The 25,870-nt window shown below is 40.6% G+C and overlaps 1 protein-coding gene across 1 annotated transcript in view; it reads right to left on the bottom strand.

The window, feature by feature from the left end:
* The window catches only part of LOC126184381 (gamma-tubulin complex component 3-like), a 258,538-nt gene that overhangs the window by 159,440 nt on the left and 73,228 nt on the right, over nucleotides 1-25,870 (bottom strand). Inside the window, exon 7 of the mRNA XM_049926766.1 lies at nucleotides 10,278-10,463. Coding sequence (XP_049782723.1) covers nucleotides 10,278-10,463 — 186 coding nt within the window. The remainder of the gene's footprint in view (nucleotides 1-10,277; nucleotides 10,464-25,870) is intronic.

The following is a 25,870-nucleotide window of genomic DNA, read 5'->3' as shown; positions in this document are numbered from 1 at the left end:
TTTTCATGTGTGTATTGGTGAGTCATCACACAACAACCTAGAAAATAAACCACCTATTTCTTAATGATTGTTAGATGATAGTGTGTATATTCCCCATAATTTTCTTTCAAGTTCAATCACTGTTCCACTATAAATTAGTAGCTGTTGTGCAACATCCTTGTTGGACAATCATTATTAAGGTTTTAGAAGATTCAGAATAATTTCAAATAGTGCAAGGGGTGAAAAAAGGAAGATAAAGCAGGACCCATCAACAATGAAACAGTAACAAGTATACAGTTTCTCCTTCAAATGCAGATCTGTATGTGGACTGTAACCATTTTGTAACAACAACAGAAACAACATGAAAAGCTGGATGTTTGCGTCTGAATGACCTTATTCATTTTAGAGAGAGCCCATATGTGAGTAATACAAAATTTGAACAGAAAAATTTCTTACTAGGATACATGAGAGAGAACTTGCCTAAAAGCAGCAGAGGGAAGGAAGACGATAAAAGTAACAAAGATTTGTCTCAATCTCATACTATACAGGGGAAAAAGAAGGCTGAGAGATACCTTTATGTGGCTCAACATTCAGAAAAGTGGCAGGTAAATCTGATTTTATTTAAAGTCTTCTTTTCTTAAAAAAAAAAAAAGAAAAAAAAAAGAAAAAAGAAAAAAGAGAGAGAGAGAGAGAGAGAGAGAGAGAGAGAAGAAGAAGAAGATTGCAGAATAAAAATAATTGTTTGAACGGATTATATTTATTTCATATACTTTTATCCACGCGTGTCCAGAGATAGACTCAGATGTATTGCAAAAAGATATATGCTGGAGGGCATACTACCTAAGGAGAATCAAGTTGGTCAAGCTTGCAAGCTGCTGAAAGCGACAAAGATTCGACACAGTATATTAAGAAGGGTATACGTAAGTATGAATGCAGATCATCTCATTACTCTGAAGCTAAGCCATAGCATCTTCTACCGGAGTTAAATCCTTAAAAATTGCACGATAGGTAAAATTCTGAGTTGAACAAAGGTTTTTAGGCTGATCACTTTGAAAGTGTAAATAGATATTCTACAAATGTTTCAGCCTGCAATTTGGAAATTCTCATACTGATAGTTGCTCAACTTGTGCACATTTTGTTGTAGAATTGAAGTTAGCTCAAGATCTGGAATAAAAAAAAAAATTAGGAACAGGTTATAGGTTCCATAAAGTAAGGGCAAAAAGTCTTTCCAATATTTTAAATGCAAATAAAAAAATATTTTTATGACATCTGTTTTGACTGCCAGTAGAATCAATTCTTACCCGCACTGGATATCGGAGAAGGGGAGAGCATATAGTTGGGAGAGGGGGCTATAAATGAAATTTAATCTGCTGTGAGAGTGAGTATTTAAATCCCTTAGAGCAAGATATAATGAGCAAGAAGGTGCAGAAAATCTTAGTTGCAGGGAGACCCGGGCGAAGTTACATTCCTACAATGCCGCATGAGGAACCTGTTTGGGCACCAAGGAAGACTAACATCTGGAGAATCCAGGATAACCAACCAGTATGTTTCCACTGTGGATGACCAGGACATGTCGTGTGCTATTGTCAAAAAAGGTGGCGGATATTTGATGATGCCTGAGCCAGAAAACAGCAGACTGATCTACTCCAGGACGAGAAAGATGAACAAGAAGATGTGGGTACAAGACAACGTAGGTCACCATTGCCGCAAGATAGCTGCTTGAGAGGACGCTCCCCAACATGCTGATCAAGGTCTCCATCACTGTTTAGAAGCTCCAGCTGATCACCTAGCTGCCACAACCTAGAAAACTGAAGGGTGCAACCTTCCTGGGAGGCGAGGCCGCCAAAGAGAAAAATCCTCCACCGTTGATCACTACAAAAATGATAGGAAACTACGTCAGTATCCTCATGGATGGCCAACCAAGCCAAGCTCTTGTGGACTCTGGAGCATCATATTCAGTCATTTCAGAGAAGTACCGCTGCCAGTTGCAGAAAACCATATTCCTCAACATTAAAATATCTCTGCTGAAGGTGACTAATGGGAAATATGTAAAACCAATAGGAAGACGTGTCATTCGTGTGGGTATAAGTGGCTGTTCACAGCCCTTAGAATTCATAGTCTTACAAGAGCGTTGTCACAATGTCATTCTCGGATGGGACTTTTTGAAAGCTTCTCAGGCAATTATAGATTGTGGCCGCTCGAAGGTTATGCTAGACGAGATGAGATACTGTGGACTGGAAGATGCTCATCCGAGTGAGATACTGTATGTGCTGGATGAAGTGATCATTCCTGCAGTCAGTGCTGGAACGCTAACTGTCATGTGTCATGCCATGCATCAACCTATGGATCTTGTAGTGGAATGTAAGACAAGCATACCACTGAAGAATAACTTGATCATACCAGCCTCAGTCATCTCATTTAAGAACGGATTCAGTGATTTGTGGATAGTTAACTGTCACCAAAAACCGCAGATCCTTCCAAGATGCATGTGCATAGCAAATGCTGAGTAGTTAATTGCCAAACAGCTGAGCATCACAGAAACCTCCCATGCAGAGTCTGTGGGCAAAATTGGCACTACCAGTACGAGACAAGATCTTCTAGCTTAACTATCACCTGATCTCACTGAGGAACAACAGAAGAAGCTACTTGCCATTCTTCAAGAGTTCTCTGAATGCTTCAATCCACAAGTGAAGAGGTAATTAGACAAATCAATGGTGAAGCACTAGATTAGCACTGGAGACCATCAACCAATAAACCAGAGAGCATACCGTGTGTCAGAAATGGAATGCCGAATAATTCACGACGAGGTAGAGAAAATGAAGAATGACATCATTCAGCCTTCACAGAGCCCATGGTCGTCACCAGTGATTTTCATCAGGAAGGAGGACGGCAGTTGGCGCTTTTGTGTCGATTGCAGGAAGCTTAATAAGGTAACTGAAAAGGGCGTTGACTCCCTGCCATTAATTGATGATACACTAGATTGTCTGAAGGGGTCTAAGTTTTTCTCAACCATGGATATGTACTTGGGATACTGGGAAATCAAAGTAGATGAAGCTGATCATGAGAAAACTGCATTCGTCACCCATGAGGGCCTGTATGAGTTTAAGGTAATGCCGTTTGGTTTGTGTAATGCACCAGCAACTTTTGAACGGATGATGGATAATCTTCTAAGGCACCTGAAGTGGATATTTGTCTTTGTTATTTAGATGACATAGTGTTCTCAGAGATATTTGATGAACACTTAAGAAGACGACCGAGGGCTGTTGTTAAGTGTCTTCAACAAGTCGGACTGAAACTTAATCCAAGAAAATGTTTGTTTGAGCTTACAGGTTAAATTTAAGCATGTACAATGTACATATTGACTCCATTATATTACGAATGTTTTAATCAGTCACTCATTATTAAAGGAATACCTCCATTACATGATACTGAGACAACAGACTCTGCATATCAGCATCTTCCTATTTTGCTTAAAATACAGTAGTTACAAGACTCAGTGCAAGGCCTGGTTAACACTATGACTAAACAAATCAAGATGCCCTTGGATCAGAAGAAGGATCAAGACCCATGTGGCATAGTCCAAATACATTAAGTTATCTCCCAACACCACATGCATTATACTAAAAAATGGAGTATTTAGTAACTGATTACAAATAAATTTAGAGATGTCACTCCCATATTTTTAATGTTTCATCTACTTCAGTGTTTTAATCTAGAAAATTGTCTACCACTACCAACATTAAAAGTTGAACCCTTCTGGGTTATGACAAAATCAGTACCCAAGTGAACGATGATGAAAAAAATCTGTTTTAAAAATTTTAAGCAGCCAAAGGGAGCAAAAGTTAGTTTGACCTTATAATGTTACACATATTTAGGTGTGCAGTTCAGCTGCCTAGAATTAGAATGAGACGAGGTGAATTTGTTGTGCAGCTGAACAGTAGCCAGCAACCCCAGAGCATGGTGGGGCATGGTTGGTCCATGGCTGCCCAGTGCATGTAAGAATGCGTGCAGCACATGACTAGAATGGGTAAAACACAGACCAGGAAGAACTTGGATGGCAGGACTGACTCAGCTGAAGAACTGACAATGCACAATGAATCAAGGAGTGTAAGAAAGTCTGACATATGGTTCTTACAAATGTGAATACATCTGTGATCTCAGGAAAATTAGATGCATCCAATGAAATGATAATATTTTCAATAACTTAAATACTACTGAATTTTATATTTTATACTGAATAAATACTTTCACACTGAATTGTATAATTAACAACTTTTAAATGTTTCATGTGAGTTCAACATATGATATCTCAGATGATAGCACTGTACCATAGCTATTTGTATTTGTATTTGTATTTACTCACTTATCCTGTGGATCACATATTGTACAAAGTACACATGATATAGGGCAAGTCATTTTTCTTAACAAATATCATTTAAAAAATGTACACAAAATTGTTCATTGATGAATATAGTAACTTCACATACAGAGAATACAAACAATTTACATGGGGAACTAAGAAACATGTAGGCAATGTAGTGCTACTTTAAATTTATGCAAATAATCACCGAGATTACAGAAGATTGAAAATGTCAACTGGAAACACAACAGATGGAAAATGTCATTTAAAAACTACATTAAACATGAAATTAACACTGAGATTTCACAGACAATTAAGTTTTAATACTAATAGAATGTGTACTTGTACATTCAAAAAGCGAGTTGAAAAATTTTGGGAAGTGAAACTGAAACATAGTTGTGTATAGTAGAAATTAGGTTATTATTTTGCCTACAGAATGTTTTACTCTAATCACAGTATTTTACAAAGGAACTTTATAATTTTTCATTTCCAGGAATTCTTGTACTGAATAGAAACAGTGCTTTGTCAGAAATGCCTTTAGTTTATTTTTGAATATTGGATCTGGAGCAGTTTTTATTTGTTCTGGAATTTTATTGTGTAATACGACACCTAGATGAGTTATATATTTTTGGTATGATGATGTCCTTGAAAAAATTTGATGGATATTAGATTGCCCTCTGGTATAATGAGCGTGTATATCATTGTTTTGGATTAATTTGCCTGTTGTTGAGAGGTATTCCCTGGTGAATAGGATTGTTTCTTGAATGAATAGGGATGGGATGCTTAGAACATTAAGTTTTATAAATTGACATTTACAGGATTCCAGCTTTTTGAGGCCACAGATTATCCTCAGTGCTCTTTTTTGTAGTTTAAATATATTTGTGCTGTGAGTTGAATTTTCCCAAAAAATGATTCCATAGCGGAGCAATGAGTGGAACTGCGCATGGTATGCTTGCATTAGTGTGGATTTACTTGTAGTAGATTTTAGTATTCTTAGTCCATAGCACAATGATGAGAGTTTCTTTGATAAGTTGTTTATATATGTGTCCCATTTTAAATTTTGTTGGACCCATAGACCCAAAAATTTTGTTGCATTTACATTTTCAATTTTATCATTATTTAACTTTACTTGGATAGTTTTTTGACTGGATGTGGGAATTAGATGGAAGTTGATACATACAGTTTTCCCACTATTAACAATTAGGCCATTTTTGTTAAACCACTCAGAAAGTTTTTTCATAGAGTTATCAGATATTGTCTGAAGGGATTCAGGGCTAGATCCAGTCAACACTATGCTTGTATCATCAGCAAACAGGATAGTTTTTTGTGGGCTCATACGTTCAACAAGGTCATCTATGTAAATGAGGAAAAGTAATGGCCCTAGAACAGAACCCTGGGGAACACCATATCTTATTGTTCTTTCCTCCGAGAGGAAAACTGTGTTATTTATTTTATTCTGTACATTAATATCATATTGAAGTGATACCTTCTGTCTTCGGTTTTGTAAGTAATAGCATAGCCAGTTGTGAGCCACACCTCTTATTCCTCTTCTTTCCAATTTAGCAAGCAGTATTTTATGATCTAGTACGTCAAAGGCTTTAGAGAGATCTAAGAAGATACCTGTAGCTATATTATGTTGGTCAATTGATTTCAGTATGTGGTCCAACAGTTCAAAAATTGCTGTCTGGGTGGATACAGATTTACTAAAACCATGTTGTTGAATGCTGATTGGCGCGCAGTTTTTTATGAAATTTATAAGCCTGTCATAAAAGTTTTTCCAGGATTTTTGAAAAGATGCTTAATATGGATAATGGTCTATAATTGGATACTAAATCAGGGGAACCTTTCTTTAGTAATGGTGAGACTTTAGCTATTTTGAGAGCATCTGGAAAAATGCCAGTTTTTAATGATTGGTTGTAGATGGTTGATAATGGCTTTACTATAAGGGGAGCACACACCTTTAATATGAGGTCAGGTACTTCATCATAGCCACTAGAGATTTTATTGCGAAACAATTTTGTTATGTTCATAATTTCATCAGGGTTTGTTTCATAAACAAACATTGTAGCATTAGTGCTGTTTGACATATTGGTGAAATTGAAGAACGATACCTTGCAGTTTGCCTGAATGAGATCTTCTGCTAGTGAGGTGAAATATTCATCGAACTTGTTTACAACTGTGTATGGATCTGTGACCTTAGAGTCATTAAGTGTTAGAGAAATGTTTTCCTTTTTAGGTGTTGAACTAAAAGTTTCTTTTTTAATAACTTTCCACATAGCTTTCATTTTGTTTGAAGAGTTTCTTATGAAATTGTCATTCCATAAAAGTTTTGCCTGTCTAATCACTCTAAGATAAGTTTTTTGTAGGCTTTACAATAGTCAGAAAATTCTTCAGTGACTATGTATTTTTTGGAGCAATATTGGAGAAATCTGTTTCTCTCACTAGAAATTTTGATTCCTTTTGTTACCCACGACTTTCTATTTTGATTGCTTGAAGTTTTTGTTTCAAAAGGAAATGCTGTATTAAAGTAATAAAGGAAGGTGTTATGGAAGCTTAAGAACATATTATCAACAGTTGTTTGCATGTAAACACTGTCCCAATTTTCCTTAGCTAGTAGGAAGTTAAAAATCCTAATATTGACATCTGAAAAGTTTCTTCTTTGAATTACTTTTTTGGGGCTGATTTTACTATTTTCCATGTTAATGCTCAGTAGGTGAGCATCATGGTCACTGTATCCCATGCTCAGTACTTCGCCAGTGAATTTGTAACAAGTATCAGTTATGAAGATTTGATCAATTATTGAATCAGTATGCTCTGTTGATCTTGTTGGAGAGTGTATTGTGGGGATCATATTAAAGGATTTGGTCATGTTTAACAAATCAAGTTTAGCATTACTGTTTTTTGATAAATCAATGTTAAAATCGCCACAAAGTATTATTCTCATATTTAATGAGCTGACACTATTCAGCAGAACTTCTAATTTGGTCATAAAATTTGGAATATTACTACTTGGTGCTCTGTATACATTTATAATTATATAGTTTAGTTCAGGCAGCTTAACCATAGAAAGCTCAAATTCCTTATCTTCAGATAATGCAATCTGTTCATTTAGGCCTACCTCACTGAATTTTATCTGGTGCTTTACAAATATATCAGTACCGCCATGTGGGGAGAAATTCCTACAATAGAAGCTTGTTAATGAGTAAGTGTTCGGTAATACATATTACATCTGGATTTATTTGAGACTGAAGTAACACTTCCAGCATTTGAATCTTATTTCTGAATGACTGGACATTATGGTGTAATACAATAAATGATGGACTTTGTGACTTTTCAGTTAAGGGTTTAATTAATTTCTTTTCTAAAGGTATTTCTGACACAGCACTTACCCTAAAAAAATTTGCCGAGATTTTATTTTTGTGTGTAGCTTTTTGCACGCAATTTTCAGTAGCAGAGATGGTTTTGAGTGGTTGACACAGTTCTGCTTCCATCAAAGCTTCTGTTTTTGGCCTAAACCATTTTGTAATTTGTGGTTGTTTGGCAATCTTGATACTTGGGGCTGATTTCTTCAGGATATGATTTCGGAGTTTTTCTACTATTTGGTCTTTTCCTAACATATTTAAATGTAGTCCATGAGCTGTATGAAATCTTCTTCCTAAATTGTATGTATCAATCATCTCTATGTTATGAAATGTAGAACATGTTTCTGATATCAGTTTGTTTGCAATGCAAATTTCTTGGTTGACACAGGACCAGGAAGGCAAATCATAACGATGAGGAATGTTAACAATGAGTACATTTGTATGTAATAGGTTGTTTAAGCATTCCTTCATTTCTTTTGCAAACCCTTTTGTTTCATTCCTATATATATCATTTGAACCACCTAGAAGCACAACAAAATCACAATTACTTAAGTGAGATACATCAGTAGAGTTTGTTAGTTTATTTACCTCACAAAACTGTGCTCCTGGCTTCACAAAACCTGTTACCATTAAATTACATTTATTTTTCAATAGTGCTGAAATTCCACGTCCATGACTGTCACCAAGCACACAAATTTTTTTGTTCATCACAGTTTTGGGGCTAGAAGGTTTTGAAACGTGTTTTTTCTGTGTAGATATATTCTGTTTTTGCACTTTCGGTAACCTTTTTTGATAACTATGAACCTGTGTTAACTTTGCGGTCTTGGGAGCAAATTTATTGTATGCAGCAGAAGTTTGTTTTTCACAATGACCATCGTTTTGTAGTAGGATATCGAATTTGTTTTTTTGAGCTATTACTGAAGAAGAAACACTATTTACGATATCTGCACACTATTTTACATGGACTCTGTTGTGTAGGTTCCACATTTTGCTTAATAACAGGCTTTTCTTTCAGATGGTGCACGATTTGATCTTTTGTAGATAGGCCTACCGTTTTTTGGAGCACGGCAGGAGAATTTATTACTAAAGACGACGAAATGATTGCGCTATGGTTAGCATTACCGGTACACCCAGAATGTGTTGGAAAACTTGAAATGGCGACGGAATCATCGGTTACTGTGTACACTTTATTTCTGTCGAATTCACTTACGCCCTGCTCGGCGGTTTTTAGTTTTCCATGATCATTTTCAAGACATTTGAGTCTATCAGCTAACACACTGTTTTCTGCCAAGGATCTGCGCACAATTTCTTGTAACGAATTAATAGTTTCAACTAGTTTTGCTTTGTCAGGATGGACTTCACATGTTACACACTTACATTTTGATTTGGATGATTTTTCACTGCAGGTTTTTTGCGTGGCACTAGACTCGAAACTTTGCGAAGCACTTTTGTTGATCATCTTCTTGCTATTGATGCCGGATAACATCCCTGAAAGCTAAGTATCTTTACGTATTTTATTAATTAATTTGTTATGTTTACATTTCCTATCATTATATAAATGTTTGTCAGGACATCATATCCTCCTCAGTAACACAGCAACTGAATGCAGTATCAGTGCATCATACCTTGACATATCTGTGCAGTTATGCAACAAATACGTTGCTATTTTTGCCAAGAGTGCTATTTAAATTAGACTACTGTGTAGTTTAGAAGTGGTCAATCACATGTGTTAGCTGACATGACCTTTGAAAAAGAAAAACAAAAACTGCTTCTATCAAGCAAACGGAAATAACTGTTTAAACAATATTTAATGAAGTTTTCTTATCATTTAACATGAGCACAATTTTGCAAGAATGCTTTACAAACAAACCTTTACTTATAGTTATTGTAAATGGTCTGAGTGTGACTGAATATTTATAGTGTATCTCTATTGAAATATATTTGTATCATATTAGTTATCCCTTGGGTGTTATTGTGCAAAACTGCCATACTGATCTTTTAATTATTGTGAGCTGCTGAATATTTTATGTATTGTGATCATGAAATAGACTCAGTTTTTCGAGGGTCTTAGATGACTGTTTAGCTTGGGGATTCTGTTACCATTCCCATAATGCTCTCAATGCAACTTTATTGCATTTAATAAGGTTATTTTCCGACTGTATTGTAACATGTTATCATAGGACCAATTTCCCTACATTTCAGAGTTATCTTCTTGAACAAATATTAATCAACATAATTATCTGGTGTCCTCTACATGAATTATAGATGTTATAATAGAACTCCTGTTATTAATTATTCATTTATCCTTTATGTAATATATCTGTTTATTTAATTAATTCACAGTTCTAGTCAATGCATTGACTACTGACTACAGGATCATAGCTTCAGGTTGTTGGTGCAGCTATGGGTCAATGCAGACGGAAAGTGAATTACATTACCTCTTGCTCAAGGAGAAATTATTGAAAAAAGCATAACACATTTACTATCAAAATATGTTAGATGACAGTTTCATTCTTCAGTGTCTACTTCCTGTAGATAAATATTACTTTATCATGATAAATCACTAAGTAACATACCTTGGAGCGTAGTACAGCAATCAATCTGTAGTACTCTGTCAGTTCATCGCGGACGCCAACTACAAGACTCTCGCCAATACGTCCAGCTGGTCTTGTGGTATCACAAAATTGTCTCAATTTATTGTACAGCCACCCAACCTCTGCTAAATGGAGAACTCGCTGCTTAACTGCTGGAACAAGTTCCACCTGCAGAAAGAGAGTTGTCAGTCTGATGCCTCTATATTTACATAAATTTTACTTTAAAAATTAAGCTGCAAGTCACAACTTTAATTTTTCAATGCAAATAACAAAAAAACTGCATTAAATGTTGTTCACAGTGTGAGAAACATTCTGAAGTCTCTGAACTGGAGAAAATTCTGACTTTTGTGAATGTTGTCAGCAAAGCGTCACTGAAGCATTAACCAAGTTTTCTTAACTTACATCGTGTATGATAACAACATCAGCTGGACACAGTAAGCTATCTGGCCAGAAAGAGAGATGTTAACTACATCAATTGAATTTCCACTATTATTTATTAGTAGTTTGCCAGTTTTGGGTATAAAACAGTCCTCTGTGGTTTCCTATCTGGCAGATTTTTGCTTCCTGAGTGGTCACCATGAAAATTTCATCTCCAACACTGAAAATGTTGAGCACCAATGGACAAAGTTGAAGAGAATTGTACAACACAATTTAGACAACTATGTGCTGAGGAAAGTTGTCGGGGATGGAAAAGAACCACCAGCTCAACAGCGATGTTAAAAAGTTTCTACAAAAGCAAAGAGCTTCACTGCAAATTTAAAGGTAGATAAATCATCAGACACAAACAAAAACTGAATGAAGCTAAAATTAGTGTAAGGAGAGCCATGTGTGAAGCTTTCAACAAATTCTAAAGTGAAATGGTATCTATGGACTTAATAGAAAATCCTAAGAATTTTCAGTCATAAGTTAAATATGTAAACAGATCAATGCCATTTGTCCAGACACTGATCATAATGGCATCCAAACAGAGGATGACGTATAAGGCCAAAATATTAAATATCTCTTTCCAAAACTGTTTCACTGAGGTAGATGACACTGTAGTTCCCTCCTTTAAATTGCCACATGAATGTCAAAATGACTTAAGTTACCATGGGATGGAAAAGGAACTGGAAGTCACTTGACCAAGGTAAGGTCACTAAACCTGGTGGGATATCAGTACAATTCTATTTAGAGTAAGTGAAAGAATTTGTTTATCTTCTATAGGCAGTGTACCATACGTTGCTGGAGGAGCAAAACATTCTTAATGATTGGAAAAAAATGCAGGTCATTTCCATTTTCAAGAAGGGTCATCAAACAGACACCCAAACTGCAGGCCTTTATCTCTGAAGCCAGTCGATTGAATGCTGGAACATGTTTTATGCTCACGTATTATGACATTCATGTAGACCAAAAATCTCCCTATAGGAATAGACATGGGTTCTAAAAACAACAAATGTGTGAAACCCAGCTCACCCTGTTTGCCCACGAGACACAAAAAGCAGTAGATACCAGTGCCAAAGTTGATGCCATCTTCCTTGAATCCGAAAAGGCATTTTATACAGTTCTGTACTAGCTTCTAATCTATAAAATACAAGCATACAGAATATCAGACCAGGTATGCGACTGGATTAAAAGGTTTCTTGAAAGCAGAACACAGCATGTTGTTCTCAATGGAGAGGAATCTTCAGATGTAAAAGTAACTTTGGGAGTACCCCAAAGTAGTGGTATTGGGTCATTACCTCTTACAGTATCTACTATCTAGCTGAATGTGGCAGAAGGTCAAGCAGAATAACAAAAAACGAGATAGGCTGGGGTGCTATAAATCCTCTCTTCCATCCCTAGCTGTACCATTCAAAACACGCTTTTTTTATGTCAAAAACCAATTTTATTAAGATTTTTTTGACTTCTTACATAACATAAGCAAGTTGCAATAGTTTTTATATACACACAGCACCTTTAAAAAATGATTACAGGAAACATAAAATGAACTGCATTGTTAAGTATGAATATACAATTACACACATGTGAAAATCTGGGTCTAACAAAAATGATGAAACTTACAGGTTTGAGGTTTTAAAAATATCTGACATGATTGTTTCCCTCTTCCATGGTGTAATATCCCTCTACTTATGTGAACAGATGAAATTAGCTGGCATTGTTTCCTCCTGCTCACTAATTTATTGCAGCACTGCCTCAATCACTTGAACCCTTCTGAAAGTGGAATGAGATTTCTCCCATCTAAATTTGCCAAATATTTTTGTCAGTTAGGTCATCAACATCATTTGCAGTCAATTGTGTGATATCATCTGCACTGACATCCTCACAACCCAGTACATTTTTCAGCAACCAATTTACATCATCGTTTCCATCTTCCACTTCGCTTGCACAGATGTATTCAAAGTTAAAATGTCCACCTTTTGAAGACATTACAAGTGATATATCTGGAATCTCTTTCCCTAATCCAGCAAACCACCTTATCACATCTGGCAAGTCAGTCATCATGGTTACACAGTCTTCATTATTAATAATTGCTGATAACAATAAACAACAAACTGGGAAAGTGGTGGTGATACTACTACTTTCGCATTTGAAGGATGACATGGTCCTTCAGTTGACAAAGAGCAGTCACATTTGGTGGTAAGAATAATGCTTCAATATCTCCATCTCTCAGCTTGCCACTAGCACGATGCTATTTATTTTTATTTATGAGTGTACTGTAGAGGTGGTGATTCCTGATTTTTCAGGTTTCTAAAAACTATAGGTTTCTGCGATATCCTTATCAAGGAGCAGCAGAACTTAACTCAGTATATTGTTGTCTTTGAAATTATTCTCTACAGCTGGTATGAATTCACTTTGTAACCGGGTTTTAAAGACATCTTAATTCATTCTCTCTCTCTCTCTCTCTCTCTCTCTCTCTCTCTCTCTCTCTCTCTCTCTCTCTATTACAAGTGTACTGTAGAGGTGGTGATATTCCTGATTTTTTTCAGGTTTCTGAAAACTGTATGTTTCTGCAGTTTACTTATTTCTGTAAGCCTAAGCTTGTGGTAACCCTCTACATTACTGCAAGCCAGTATGATAACTTGTTCCATACTATTCTTTGATCTGGATGCTGCTGCTTCCTTGTTTTGAAGGAAGTGTTTTCATAAGGAGCACCTAGTAATTTAAACCACTTGTCACAACTGTGTAACTGTTCACCAGAAATTCTCTCATGATCAATTAAGTTTGAAAGATAGCCTTTTAACAATGGTACAGTTTCTTTGTCAAAGGATACAGTCACTCCACTAATTGTAAACTGGAAAATACTGAATCTCTTTTTCCACTGATCCAACCATCCACCACAAGCAGTAAATTCTCAATCTTCTCCTCCTATTTGCCAATTAAATTGCAATACTTTTTCATGCAATATCAGCTCAGTCACACACAAACCTTTTCCTCTTAAATACTAATGCCACAAAAATAAAGCTTCGTGAACTTCTTTGTGCTTACCTTTCAACACTGCCTTCCTTACTTTTACTCCACTTCCACTAACTTTGGAAGCACACCACTTTCCAACTTTTTCTTTCTGTCTCTAACAGTACTACTTTCGCACCTCTAAATCACGGAACAGTTTTGTCTGTTACCCTAAAATCCAGTCTCATTACAGCATGTAGTTTCTGATCCATAGTCCTTACAAGTTTTTTTGTTCATCACCCATTTCAGACACAAATTGAAACACAAAGGACAGCACAAAACAACACTTTAACAACACAAGCACTCTGTATATCTGATATACAACTGAAGGAACAATTAACACAGGCTTGACAATAGGACTGTTCTCTACATATCTTCATTGTCATTTGCAAGTGCTGGAAGATGACTTCCAAGTACCGTTTCTTGAAACGTCATTCTAGTAATTTATTCAATATTACAGTGCACTATGGACCTTCTAACTGTGACTCCATATGTGCTACAAGCACAAAACAAGCATAAAACATTTTGAAAGGCCACATGGCATTGTGGCCAAAGCCCACTCACTGAAGCTTTGGAAAAGCACAATACATACGATAATTTAAGGTTGGTTTGTTGATTGGTTTAAAAGAGGAGGGGGAGGGGGGGAGTGACCAAACTATGAGGTCATCAGTCCCTTGTTCCTAATAAAGAAATGCCACAAGTGTGATGATAAAATGGACGAGACATACCATTGTATAACACAAAACAGAAAGAAAGGAAAATCCACAAGAATGAAGGAAAGGCAACGGACACTAAAACGAACAAAAGAGGACAAGAAAACAACAGAGCCACACTAGAAACAGAAGAGAGTAAAACAAGAAAGCAGATTACAGTGGCTGGCCGGCCACAAGAATAAAAAGGAAAAGCCAGCCACTCTGCACCCTAAAAGCACTAGGGTGGAGGACACAGAGGGACAAAGGACATGCCCTAAAACCTACATAGAAGTATAAAATCCACTTGCATGGATAAAACATAGAACTAAAGCTGCTGCTTAGGCATCGTCGCCAAACGCCAAAGGTAGGGAGCTGGGAAAGTTAAAAGTCTGCCAAAGAATGGTAAAAAATTGGGCAGTGCAGCAAGAGGTGGATGACTGTCATTTGGGAGCCACAGCGACACAGAGGTGGGTCCTCATGACGGAGTAGGTAACCATGCATTAGCCATGTATGGCCAATGCAGAGACAGTAGAGGACAACTGATTCCCTGCAAGAGGACCGCATAGAAGATTTCCACACATTCATAGTCTCCTTAATGACACACAGTTTGTTGTGTGTACTGTTATGCCATTCCATCTCCCAAAGCCAGAAAACTCTGTGACATAAGACAGAACGCAGGTCATCTTCAGAGATGCCCATTTCCAGAAGCGGTTTCCTGTTTGGCCAGCCTTTTGGCAAGTTTGTCGCCTGGGATTTCGATGTGTCCTGGGGTCCACACAAGCAGCACTAAACAATGGGACAATTCTAGGGCATTGATGGACTCCTGGATGGACGCTCACAGAGGATGGTGAAGGTAGCACTGGTCGAGAGCTTTTAGGCTGCTCAATGGGTCAGTACACAGGAAAAAATGACCTGCTAGGGCATGAGCAGATGTGCTCAAGAGCATGACATATGGCCACCAGATCTGCAGTGAAAAAACTGCAGCAATCTGGCAAGGAGTGCTGTTCAATATGTCCTTCATGAACAATCGCAAAGCCTACACGACCCTCAGCCATTGAACCGTCGGTGTAAACCACGTAAGAGCCTCTGAACACGCCGAGAATCGAGAGGAAGTGACAGCGGAGAACAGAGGGTTAACTGAGTACTTAGGGCCATGCAAAACGTCCAGATGCAGCTCTGGCTGAGGCGTACATGGAGGCGTACGTGAAAGGACTGCAAGTAGAGGTGGTAAAGGGAAGGACTCCTGTTTGGAGAGAAGGGACTGCACGCGAACCACAATTGTTAGCCCCGACCTGGGCCGCTGATGAGGAAGATGGACTGCCATGGGCAGGAAAAGGAGACAGTGATTCGGATGATCAGAAGGACTACAAATGAGTGCAGCATAACTGGTGAGCAGTTGTGCATGTCAGATCTGCAATGGTGGGACCACAGTGTCCACCAGTACGCTGGTCACCAGACTCATCCTAAAAGTTCCTGTTGCTAGTCTAACACCGCAGTGGTACACAAGGTCGAGTAAATGCAATGCTGAGGACGCTGCTAAACCATAAACCACACTCCCATAGTCAAGGAGGCATTGAACAAGGGCTCTATAGAGCTGCAGCAGTGTAGAGGGGTCTGCACCCCAGTTGGTGTTGCTCAGGCAGCGGAGGGCATTGAGGTGCTGCAAGAACTTCCAATTAAGCTGACAAAGATGAGGAAGCCAAGTCAATGGAGCATCATAAACCAATCCTAAGAGTTGATATGACTCCACTGCAGTGGATGCCAACAGAAATGCACGACACATGAAGTCGCGACTGAAAACTGGAAGCCGTGGACTAGAGCCCATGACTATGGCTTGTTAATGGCTCCCTTTAGGCACCACTCAGCAGCACCAGTACTTGAGCAGCAGTGCAAAATGCAGAAATCGTCTGCATACAGAGATGGTGAGACTGAAGGCCCTACAGCTGCTGCTAGACCATTAATGGTCACTAGAAAGAGATAGAAACTCAATACAGAGCCCTGCAGGATGCTATTCTCCTGGATATGGGGGGAACTATGGGATGCACCAACTTGGACATGGAAAGTACAAAGTGACAGGAAGTTTTGGATAAAAATCGGTAGTGGGCCCTGGAGACCCCACTCTCACAATGTGACAAGGATACGATGTCACCAGGTCATGTTGTACGCTTTATGTAAGTAAAAAAAGGCTGGCAACCAGGTATTGGCATCTGGAAAAGGGTGTTCGGGTGGCAGACTCATGGGATAACAGATTGTAGAGTGACCCTGGCAGAAGCTGCCCTGACATGAAGCCAGGAGGCTACGTGACTGCAGGGCCCAACTCAACCGCTGACACACCATACATTCAAGTAGCTTCCAAAGAATGTTGGTGAGGCTAATGAGCTGATAGCTATCCATGTCCAGCAGGTTCTTACCGGGTTTGAGCACCGGAATGACGGTGCTCTCATGCCATTGCGATGGAAAGACGCCATTGCACCAGATCCGGTTGAAGATGACAAGGAGATGCCACTTGCAGTTAGATGAGAGATGTTTAATCATCTGACTGTGGATCCAACCTGGCCCAGGAGCTGTGTCGGGGCCATGTGTAAGGGCACTGAGGAGCTCCCACTCTGTGTATGGGATGCTATAGGGTTCACTGTGGCATGTAGCAAAGGAGAGGACTTTCCATCCGCCATTTGAGTGTGTGAAAGGCTGGGTGGTAGTTCTCTGACGCAGAGGCTCAAGCAAAGTGCTCAGCAAAATGCTCAGCAATCATGTTGCATCTGTAGATAACACAACGTTTATGTGAACACAGTGAACACCTGTTGGGGTCTGGTACCCAAAACCTCAATTTGATCTTTGCCCAGAATTGGGGAGGTGACGTATGGTACCCAATGGTCGACACGTATCTCTCTCTTTAGAGGCTATGAGGTGCTCCAGGGAAGGGTGCCGCTTAGGCTACTGTAGAGAATGCCAACGCTCCTTAATTGCCACAGCAACTTCCGGCGACCACCAAGGGACTGCCTTTCGCCGGGGGCACCCTAAAGAGCGAGGGATCGCGTTTTTAGTCGCAGTAACGATTGTTGTGGTCACCTGCTCAACCAAAACATCGATGTTACTATGTGGGGGAGAGTCAATGGTGACTGTAGAGCTGAAAGTTTCCCAGACTGACTTGTTAAAGCCTATCTGGACAGGCGTTCATGGGCCTGACACCGAGGCAGCGACAGGAAGATGGGGAAGTGATCACTACCACACAGGTCGTCATGTGCTCTCCAGTGGATAGATGGGAGAAAGCCTGGGATGCAAATGGACAAATCAATGGCCGAGTAACTACCATGAGCCACACTGAAATGTGTGGCGGCCCCAGTATTTAAGAGGCAAGGTCAAACTGAGGCAGGAAAGTTTCAACATCTCTGCCTCGGCCAGTAAGCACGGTGCCACCCCACAAGGGGATATGGTCGTTAAAATCTCCCATAAGGAGGAAAGGTTTACGTAGTTGGTCAATCAGTACAGCTAATACATGGAGGGGTACTGCACCATCTGGAGGAAGATATACATTGCAGTCAATTATTTCCTGCAATGCCCTTATTCTAACAGCTGCATCTTCCAGAGGGGTTTGAAGGGGCACAGGTTCACTACAGAAAGAGTTGAGGACATAAATGCAAACTCCATCCGACACTCGATTACAGTCACTACGGTTCCTGTAATATCCCTTATCGCCACGGAGTGCAGATGTCAGCATTGCAGGGAACCAGGTCTCCTGGAGGGCAATGCAGAAAGCAGATGTAAAGCTTAACAGTTGCCATGGCTTGGCTAGGCAAAGGAAAAAACCGTCACAATTTCACTAGATGATGACATCATTGTCAGACTGGGAAGGCAGTGAACATTCAATGTGGCAGGTTATGTCTCAGGGTCACCTGCATCCACTGACTTATTGCCTGAACAGTCAATATCCATTGTGTCTGAGGGTCCAGTGAGATCTAGGTCCTGAGCAGATGCCAGAATCTCCGCCTCACCTTCAGATGCAGAGCTGGTAGGTATCAGTGGTGTGGGTGCCACTGCAGTGTCTTGGCTCTTGGGGGTCTTTAGCTCTTTTGGTTTTTCTCGCTGCCCCTGAGGTTTGTCTGGGTGGGAGGGCTTCACTGATTCTGTCTCAGGGACTGAGGAGGACCGTGAAGCCCTACAACCAGCTACCTGTGGTTGCTTCAGCCACTGGCAGGTGTCAGCTGCACCACTGGTAAGAACCTGGGAAGGGAGTGACCCAAGGGATCCCTTCCTAGTGAGAGGAGCCAAAGAAGTTGTACACTTCTCTAGCTTAGAAGTGTGTGTGTGGGGGGGGGGGGGGGGCGGATGTCACCGATGGTTGGGGGTGGGGGGTAAGAGGGTGTTGCTCCCAAAGAAGGTGGTGTAGTCTTATGGCTCTGAGAGCCAACTGGAATTTACTGAACTGATGGGGCTATCACTGTTGTTGTTGTGGCGGCATAACAGGAACTCATTTGCGCAGGATGAGGTCATTCAAATTTCCTCTTAGCCTCAGTGTAGGTCAGTCGGTCCAGGGTCTTGCACTCCATGATTTTTCTTTCTATCTGTAAGATCATGCAATCTGGCAAGCAAGGGGATGATGCTCTCCACAGTTAACACAGATAGGAAGTGGGGCACATGCAGTATTGGGATGCAAAGGACATCCACAGTCTCACCACGTGACACTGGAAGTACACCAGGAAGACATATGGCCAAACTTCCAGCACTTAAAGCAGGGCATTGGGAGAGGGATATATGGCTTGACGTCACAGAGGTAGACCATCACTTTGATCTTTTTTGGTAATATGTCACCCTTGAAGGCCAAGATGACGGCACCGGTGACAACCTGATTATCCATCAGACCCCGATGGACGTGCCGGATGAAGTGAACACCTCGTCGTTCAAAATTGGCATGCAGCTCATCATCAGACTCCAAAAGATCCCTGTGCAAGGGATATTCAAGCTCTTATGGGGCGTGATGAAAAGAGAAATATCCCCCAGCTTGTTGTAGGTGGGTAGTGCCCGTGACTGGACAGAGGATACTGTTTTGGTCTAGACTGACCCAGAGTGCATTTTGGACAAGCCCTCCACCTTCCCAAACTTGTCCTCTTAACGCTCAACAAAAAACTAAGGCTTCATCAACACAAAGGATTACCCATCAGCTCTCGAACAGACAAGGTACTGGGATGAATAAGCTTCACTAACATGCTTAGCCTGGCATTCCTCCCATGGTGTGGCCAGGGAGGGCAATGATTTGGGGTCATACTTCTGCCCATTGAATTGAGCCCTGGAATGCTTAGAGACTGCCGGTGGTTGGCCACCAGTGAGAGATGATGTACCACGCTTCATTGCATGTCAACCCCCTGATGCCAACCGTTCCAAACAAGGGCCCTCCTCACGGTCATCAGCTAGCCTCAGTAAGGGCCACCTTGCAGGATGGCCATTGCCGGCAGTCCCGATGCCCCAGGAAGATATGCATCTACTCCTTAGCATATGTGGGGATTTAACAGTGCAGGCATTAGCCGAGCTATTCCTGTGTTGTCAAGGGCTACAACCAACAGGGTACACGGTGGCCCCACCACAATGGACTGGCTACTGTGCTGGATATCAGGTGCAAAGCAGTTCATGAGATCATCGGCACAGAAAGCGACACTGCATAGCACCCAGGAATGTATCCTCACCCAAGAGAGGGAGACTGAGTGGGACTGCAATGCAACGATGAGAAAGTAGGCTAAGGATCTCAATGCACGATGGATACGATGCACCATGTAAGGTGCCCTCCCCCAACTGGCTGGCTCTCCAGAAAAATTTTGAAATATGGAGGTCAAACCCTACAGGAGACCATCACATAAAGGCCTAAACATGTGTGTCTCCTTTTACTCACCTCTTACGACAGGCAGGAATATCTTGGGCCTATTCTTAACCCTGGACCTGCAGGGGGCCAATAATTTAATCCTCATTTTTCACAGAGAAATATTATTATTGTATTAAGTAGGCTGGATTAAGTAGGTCTCAGTCATGAGCCTACTGTATATACACATGACAGAGAATAATGTCTGAAGTTCCGTAAGACTTTTGGTGGATGATGTATACAAAAAAGTCTCAATGCTAGTAAATTATAGCGAAATGCCGGAACCTACAGAGGACTGACACTTGGTGCAGGAAGATCCTTAAGATAAAGCAAATTTAAAGCAGTCCACATAAATAGACAGAAGAATCCATTATTATACACAATTACAAAACAGTCTCTTCAATAGTTACATCATAAAATATCTACAGGTATTTGTATGGAGTGATTTAAAGCTGAACAACCACATAAAACATATAGCAGATAGAGCAGATGTTAGACTAATTCACTGGTAGAATCCTCAGGAAATGTAGCCATCCACAAAGGAGGTAACTTACATAAACCTCATCCAATCAATACTTTAATATTGCTTATAAGTTGGTGATGCATACCAGATAGGATTGATAGAGGAGAATATCCAGAGGAGAGCAGTGCAGACAAAGCCAACTGCAGTGAGACATGCTACAAGATGGGCAATCTGCATCATGATCGTGTTTACTAGTAAAGTTACCAGAGTGTGTATTCCTGTAAGAGTCAACCAATATATTGCTTCCTCCTACATATGTCACTAAATTAGAGAAATCTGAGCTCACACAGAGACTTACTGGCAATTTTTCTTCCTAGTAACCACTTGCGACTGGGACAGGAGAAAGGGAGCGACAGCATCCTCTGCCACACTCTGTAAGGTGGCTTGCTGAGTAAAGATGTAGATGTAGATACCACCTAGGTGTCCTTTACTTTCACACAATTTTCTCTCATTTTCATTTATTCTGTGACTTTTTAATCACAGATTTTCAATACATTTCTTTGCATATAGAGAAATCTACTAGTATTGAACATAGGCCTTAATTTCGGGAAGGAATTTCTGAAAATGTACATTTGGAGTGCAGCATTGTATGCTAGTGAAACATGGACTGTGAAACAACTGAACAGAAGAGATTCAAAGCCTTTAAAATGTGGTGCTATAGAGGAATGTTGAATATTAGGTGGACTGATGAGGTAAGCGATGAGGATGTTCTCCACATAATAAGCAAGGAAATGAATATACGGAAAACATTAACAAGGAGAGACAGGATGATAGGACATCTGTTAAGACGTCAGGGAATAACTTTCCTGGTACAAGGAGGAGCTGTGTAGGGTAAAAGGTGTGATAACCATGAGAGTTTTGAGTAAACAATGAGGCCCAAAAACCGCACAGTCTTTAAACGGGGAAATAGTGTAACACATGTGCAACTCAAGTGAACTAAAAACACAATGAGAATGAATATAATGAGCACACATACACTTCTCTGCAAAAAAACATAAAACCAGTCTTTGCAGCCCACTCATTCAGCCTCTTTACTGTAAGATAGAACTGACTAATTTCTGTTCCAGTACTGGAAGAGAGACAGAGAATCATCCACAAATAAGGAGCCTTGTATAGAACTACATGCTGTAGACATTATACTATTTATGGCTATGGCAAAGAGGGTCACACTTAAAACCTTGTCTTTATCAACAATGATTAATGGTTCACTACAGGGTCTTTCCTACAAAGTTTATTAAGGTGACACTCTGGAAGCTACTGGGGCATGTGCAATCCTTTCCTGGTTTGAGGAGAGGTATTAACAGTTCTTCTTTTCACAGTTTGGGGAAGTAAGCTGTCTACCATATCAAACTGAAACATTTGAGGATGATTTCCTTTGATGCTGCTGGCAAATGTCGAAGCATGCAATACTGGATTTGGTTGTGATCAGGTGCAGTTTCATGTGTCTCAGACAGCACCAATTCCAGCTCCCACTTCGGCAAAGAGCTGTTGTAAGACTCAGAATTGTTGGATCTGAAATCCTACTCACCCTTCTCTACAGTTGTGTGGTAGCAGCAAAATGCTGAATGATGGCTGACATTGGTAGTAGTCTTTTCAAAATTCTCTGCCACTGAGTGATGTCTCCAGACATTGTTAGGAGATACCCCTGTTAGAACACTGTTGCTATTGATAAATGACTGTAATTGCTTGAAATCCTCTGAAGGCTTCTCATACATCAGTAAAACAAGCGGAACAGTTGATGGAGGCCATGAACCATTGCCATGATCTTTTCCTGCTCTCCTTAATTACAGGTTGAGTTTTAGCTCTCTGAACTCTAAAGGCTGTGAGGTTGTCTGTTGCTGGGTGGTACTTAAGCTGCTGGAGAGCAGCATGCCTCTCCCAGATCGATCAGTGGCACTCACTGGACCACCAAGGTATAGGTTATTTCCTAAGATGAGCTGACGACTTTGGCATGGATAAGTCAGCAGCATGACGGATCAGCAGTGTGATGTGGTCCACTGACTCCTCGATTCTGTCATGTTGTGCTAACACAGACAACTTGCGTGGCAATGTCCAGTTAGCCCTGCTGACCATCCATTTCAGTGACTTCTGTTCAAGTAATGGTCTATCTAGTACGTGGAGCCACAATGGGAAGTGGTCACTGGAATGAAGGTCACCAGATGCTTCCCACAGAGCAAAGTCTGTGAGGGCTGGAGAGCAGGAAGAGAGAGGACGTCCTAGTAGCAGACAAGAAATAAGTGGGACTGCCTGTGTGCACAGCTCCAGAGACATCATGAGGTTCACCAAAACTTTACCCCTAGGGCAAGTACAGTTTGAACCACATAATACATTAGGGCATTGAAGTCACCCAGTTAGAGAAATGGGCAGGAAAGTTGTTTTATAATATCCACGAGTGCCTCACAGTTTATCGCAACCTGTGGAAGCAAGTACAGTGAGCAGATAGTGATCTTCTAGTCCTTATGAACTGCAGAGGCTACTGTTGGCAAGTCAGTAAGCAATGAGAGAACACAGGAGTAGTATGTGTTTCTGACAAATACAGCAACCCCTCCCTTGGCTCTTTCTCCAGTCAGGTCACACTTTTGTTGGACAGTATGGCCCCACTGCACAGGATGCCAGTGGCTTTAAAATGTGTTTTTTGTGAACGCAAGCACAGGTGGGTATACCCGTGCTATGAGTTTCAGTTCCTCCACGTGATTACTGAACCAATTCATGTTCTACTGTTGTATGGGAGCCATTATTGATGGGGGTTGTGCTTTCATCTAGTTTTTCCACTGGGCAGGGAGCCCACAGTGGGAGGAGGTTCAGCATTGGGGCAAGATGGTTGCAGCAGGCTGACTTTGCCTTCCATTGGCTTTGAAGCAGAAGCAGCAGAACCATCAGGTCAATGACATTGAGATAGTCTGACAGTCTATGGCCTGTTTTTGCCTGTGGTGGAAATTTCCCACTTGCTTTTTGGGCTTGGAAGGCTTTTGTAGAAACTATCGCAGCAGTGGTAGAAGCATTACTGGATTTCTTATCAAAGTCTGCCTTTGGAGGTACTGGGCGTTCTGGAATGGTGGCAACTGTGGCTTTGTCTAATGTTTTCGGTGTGGCTATTGGCCCTGAAAGAACTGCATCTCAATATGTGCACTGACAAACACAGGTACCAGTGCTGATACAAGCAACCTCTGTTTGTGCAAAAGCATCAGTTTTCTGAACTGGCTGTTGAAGAATTTTAGCAAAGGAGATAGCAAACACAGGGGATGTCATGGCCTTACAACTCCTTTTGGTGTCACCATACAGGATGCCCTTCATTGTCTTAATCTGCTTTATCACCCTTTCCTCAAGGAAGATACTGCAGTTCTCACTCCTCACAGGGGATCCCCAGAGCACTGACATGCTTAGGAGGAGAACTACTGAAAGTGAGGATAAATGAGTCTGATTTGACCATTCATTATATTTTGCTCATCAATAATGCCTTTTCCTGCCCATTCAGCTCTCATTTCCTGTTTGGGAATATCTACAAGTCCCTGCATGACACAAAACCTTTGCTATAGTTCAAGGTGTTGTGGAACTCTTGTCTCTATGGCATATTTTCTAAGCCACCTAGGTTTATGGAGATTCATTTTTTGCTGAGAAGTAGCAGTTCCCACTAATGGAGTCCCATTGTGTAAGTGCTGTCGGATTCTGAAGTGCTAAAAATATCCCCCAAACCCCCTTCAGATACAGAAAGGTAAAACTTTCTCAAAGCTGGTATTTTTCCTCTTAACTAAAACTAACACATTCTGACCAGCAGCAAGAGTTTTGTTACTATTACCATAAAAAAAATAAAAACAAACACAGAATCAGGACTGGCTACATATGCCCTTTTGTTGGATTGGGTGTTAATACCCACCAGTGGTCCACCCATTATGATGGGTGGGGGGGAGGGGGTTTGGTTGGTTTAAAAATGGGGAAAAGCGACGGAACTGCTTGGTCATCAGTCCCTTGCTCCAGTTAAAACAATTGTACAAGGAAAAGAACAAAACAAACGAGACTTACAGCACAATACCAAAAGGAAGGAAAAATGACAAGAATGACATAAGGCAACAAACAGTGCAAGGAATAAAAGAGGACAAGGAATAAAAGAGGACAAAAAACTACAGAGAGATACAAGAAACAGGTAGAAGAGATTAAAAGAAGAAAGATTACCATGGCTGGCTGACCATGAGAATAAAAAGGAGAAGCCAGCCACTCTGCAACATATTAAAACCTCCACCCTAAAAGCCCTAGGATGGACACAGAGGGCCAAAGGAAATGCACTGAAACTTTGGTGAAATGATAAAACCCGCCCTCACAAATAAAATGTAACACTAAATCAGCATTGAGGCATTGTCAGATAAAATTAGCGGCAAAGTGTCTGGTAACCAAAGATTTCATCACAGAGCAGTCAAAGTAGTACAGTGCACATGAATATGGGCCACTGTCAACCAGGTGCTGCACTGACACTGAGGTGGGTCTTCAGGGCACAGGGGTCACCCACGTAAGGACAGTGCAGAGCCAGCAGAGAACAACAGAGCCTGTGAGAGGCCCTCATCAAGGACTTCTACACATTCATGGTCTCCTTAATGGCACACAGTTTGTTGTGCATACTGAGGTTATGCCATTCCATCTCCCAAAGCTGAAAAACCTTGTGGAATAATAACACAGGTCAGTTACAGGGATGCCAACCTCCACAAGCAGTTGCTGTGAAGCCTGTTGGGAAGTTCATTTCCTGGAATTCCGAAGTGCCCTGTGATCCAGACAAACATCACTGAACAACTGGACTGTTCCAGGTCACAGATGGACTCCTGGATGGCGAGGGTAGCACTGGTTGATAGCTTGTAGGCTGTTCATGGCGTCAGTACACAGGAAAAATGACTCGCGAGGGCATGAGCAGATATGCTTAAAAGCACAAGATATGGCTGCCAGCACTGCAGTAAAAACCATTGCAACCATCTGGCAAGGAGTGCTGTTAAATATGTCCTCCATGAACATACGCAAAGCCTACATGACCCTCAGCCATCGAACTGTTGGTGTAAACCAGTTCATCGCCACGGTCCATGTTGAGAAAAGATAGGAAGTG

The sequence above is a fragment of the Schistocerca cancellata genome, chromosome 4 (genome assembly GCF_023864275.1).
Source record: "Schistocerca cancellata isolate TAMUIC-IGC-003103 chromosome 4, iqSchCanc2.1, whole genome shotgun sequence".
Classification (NCBI taxonomy): domain Eukaryota; kingdom Metazoa; phylum Arthropoda; class Insecta; order Orthoptera; family Acrididae; genus Schistocerca; species Schistocerca cancellata.
This window is presented reverse-complemented; position numbering and strand designations above follow the sequence as displayed.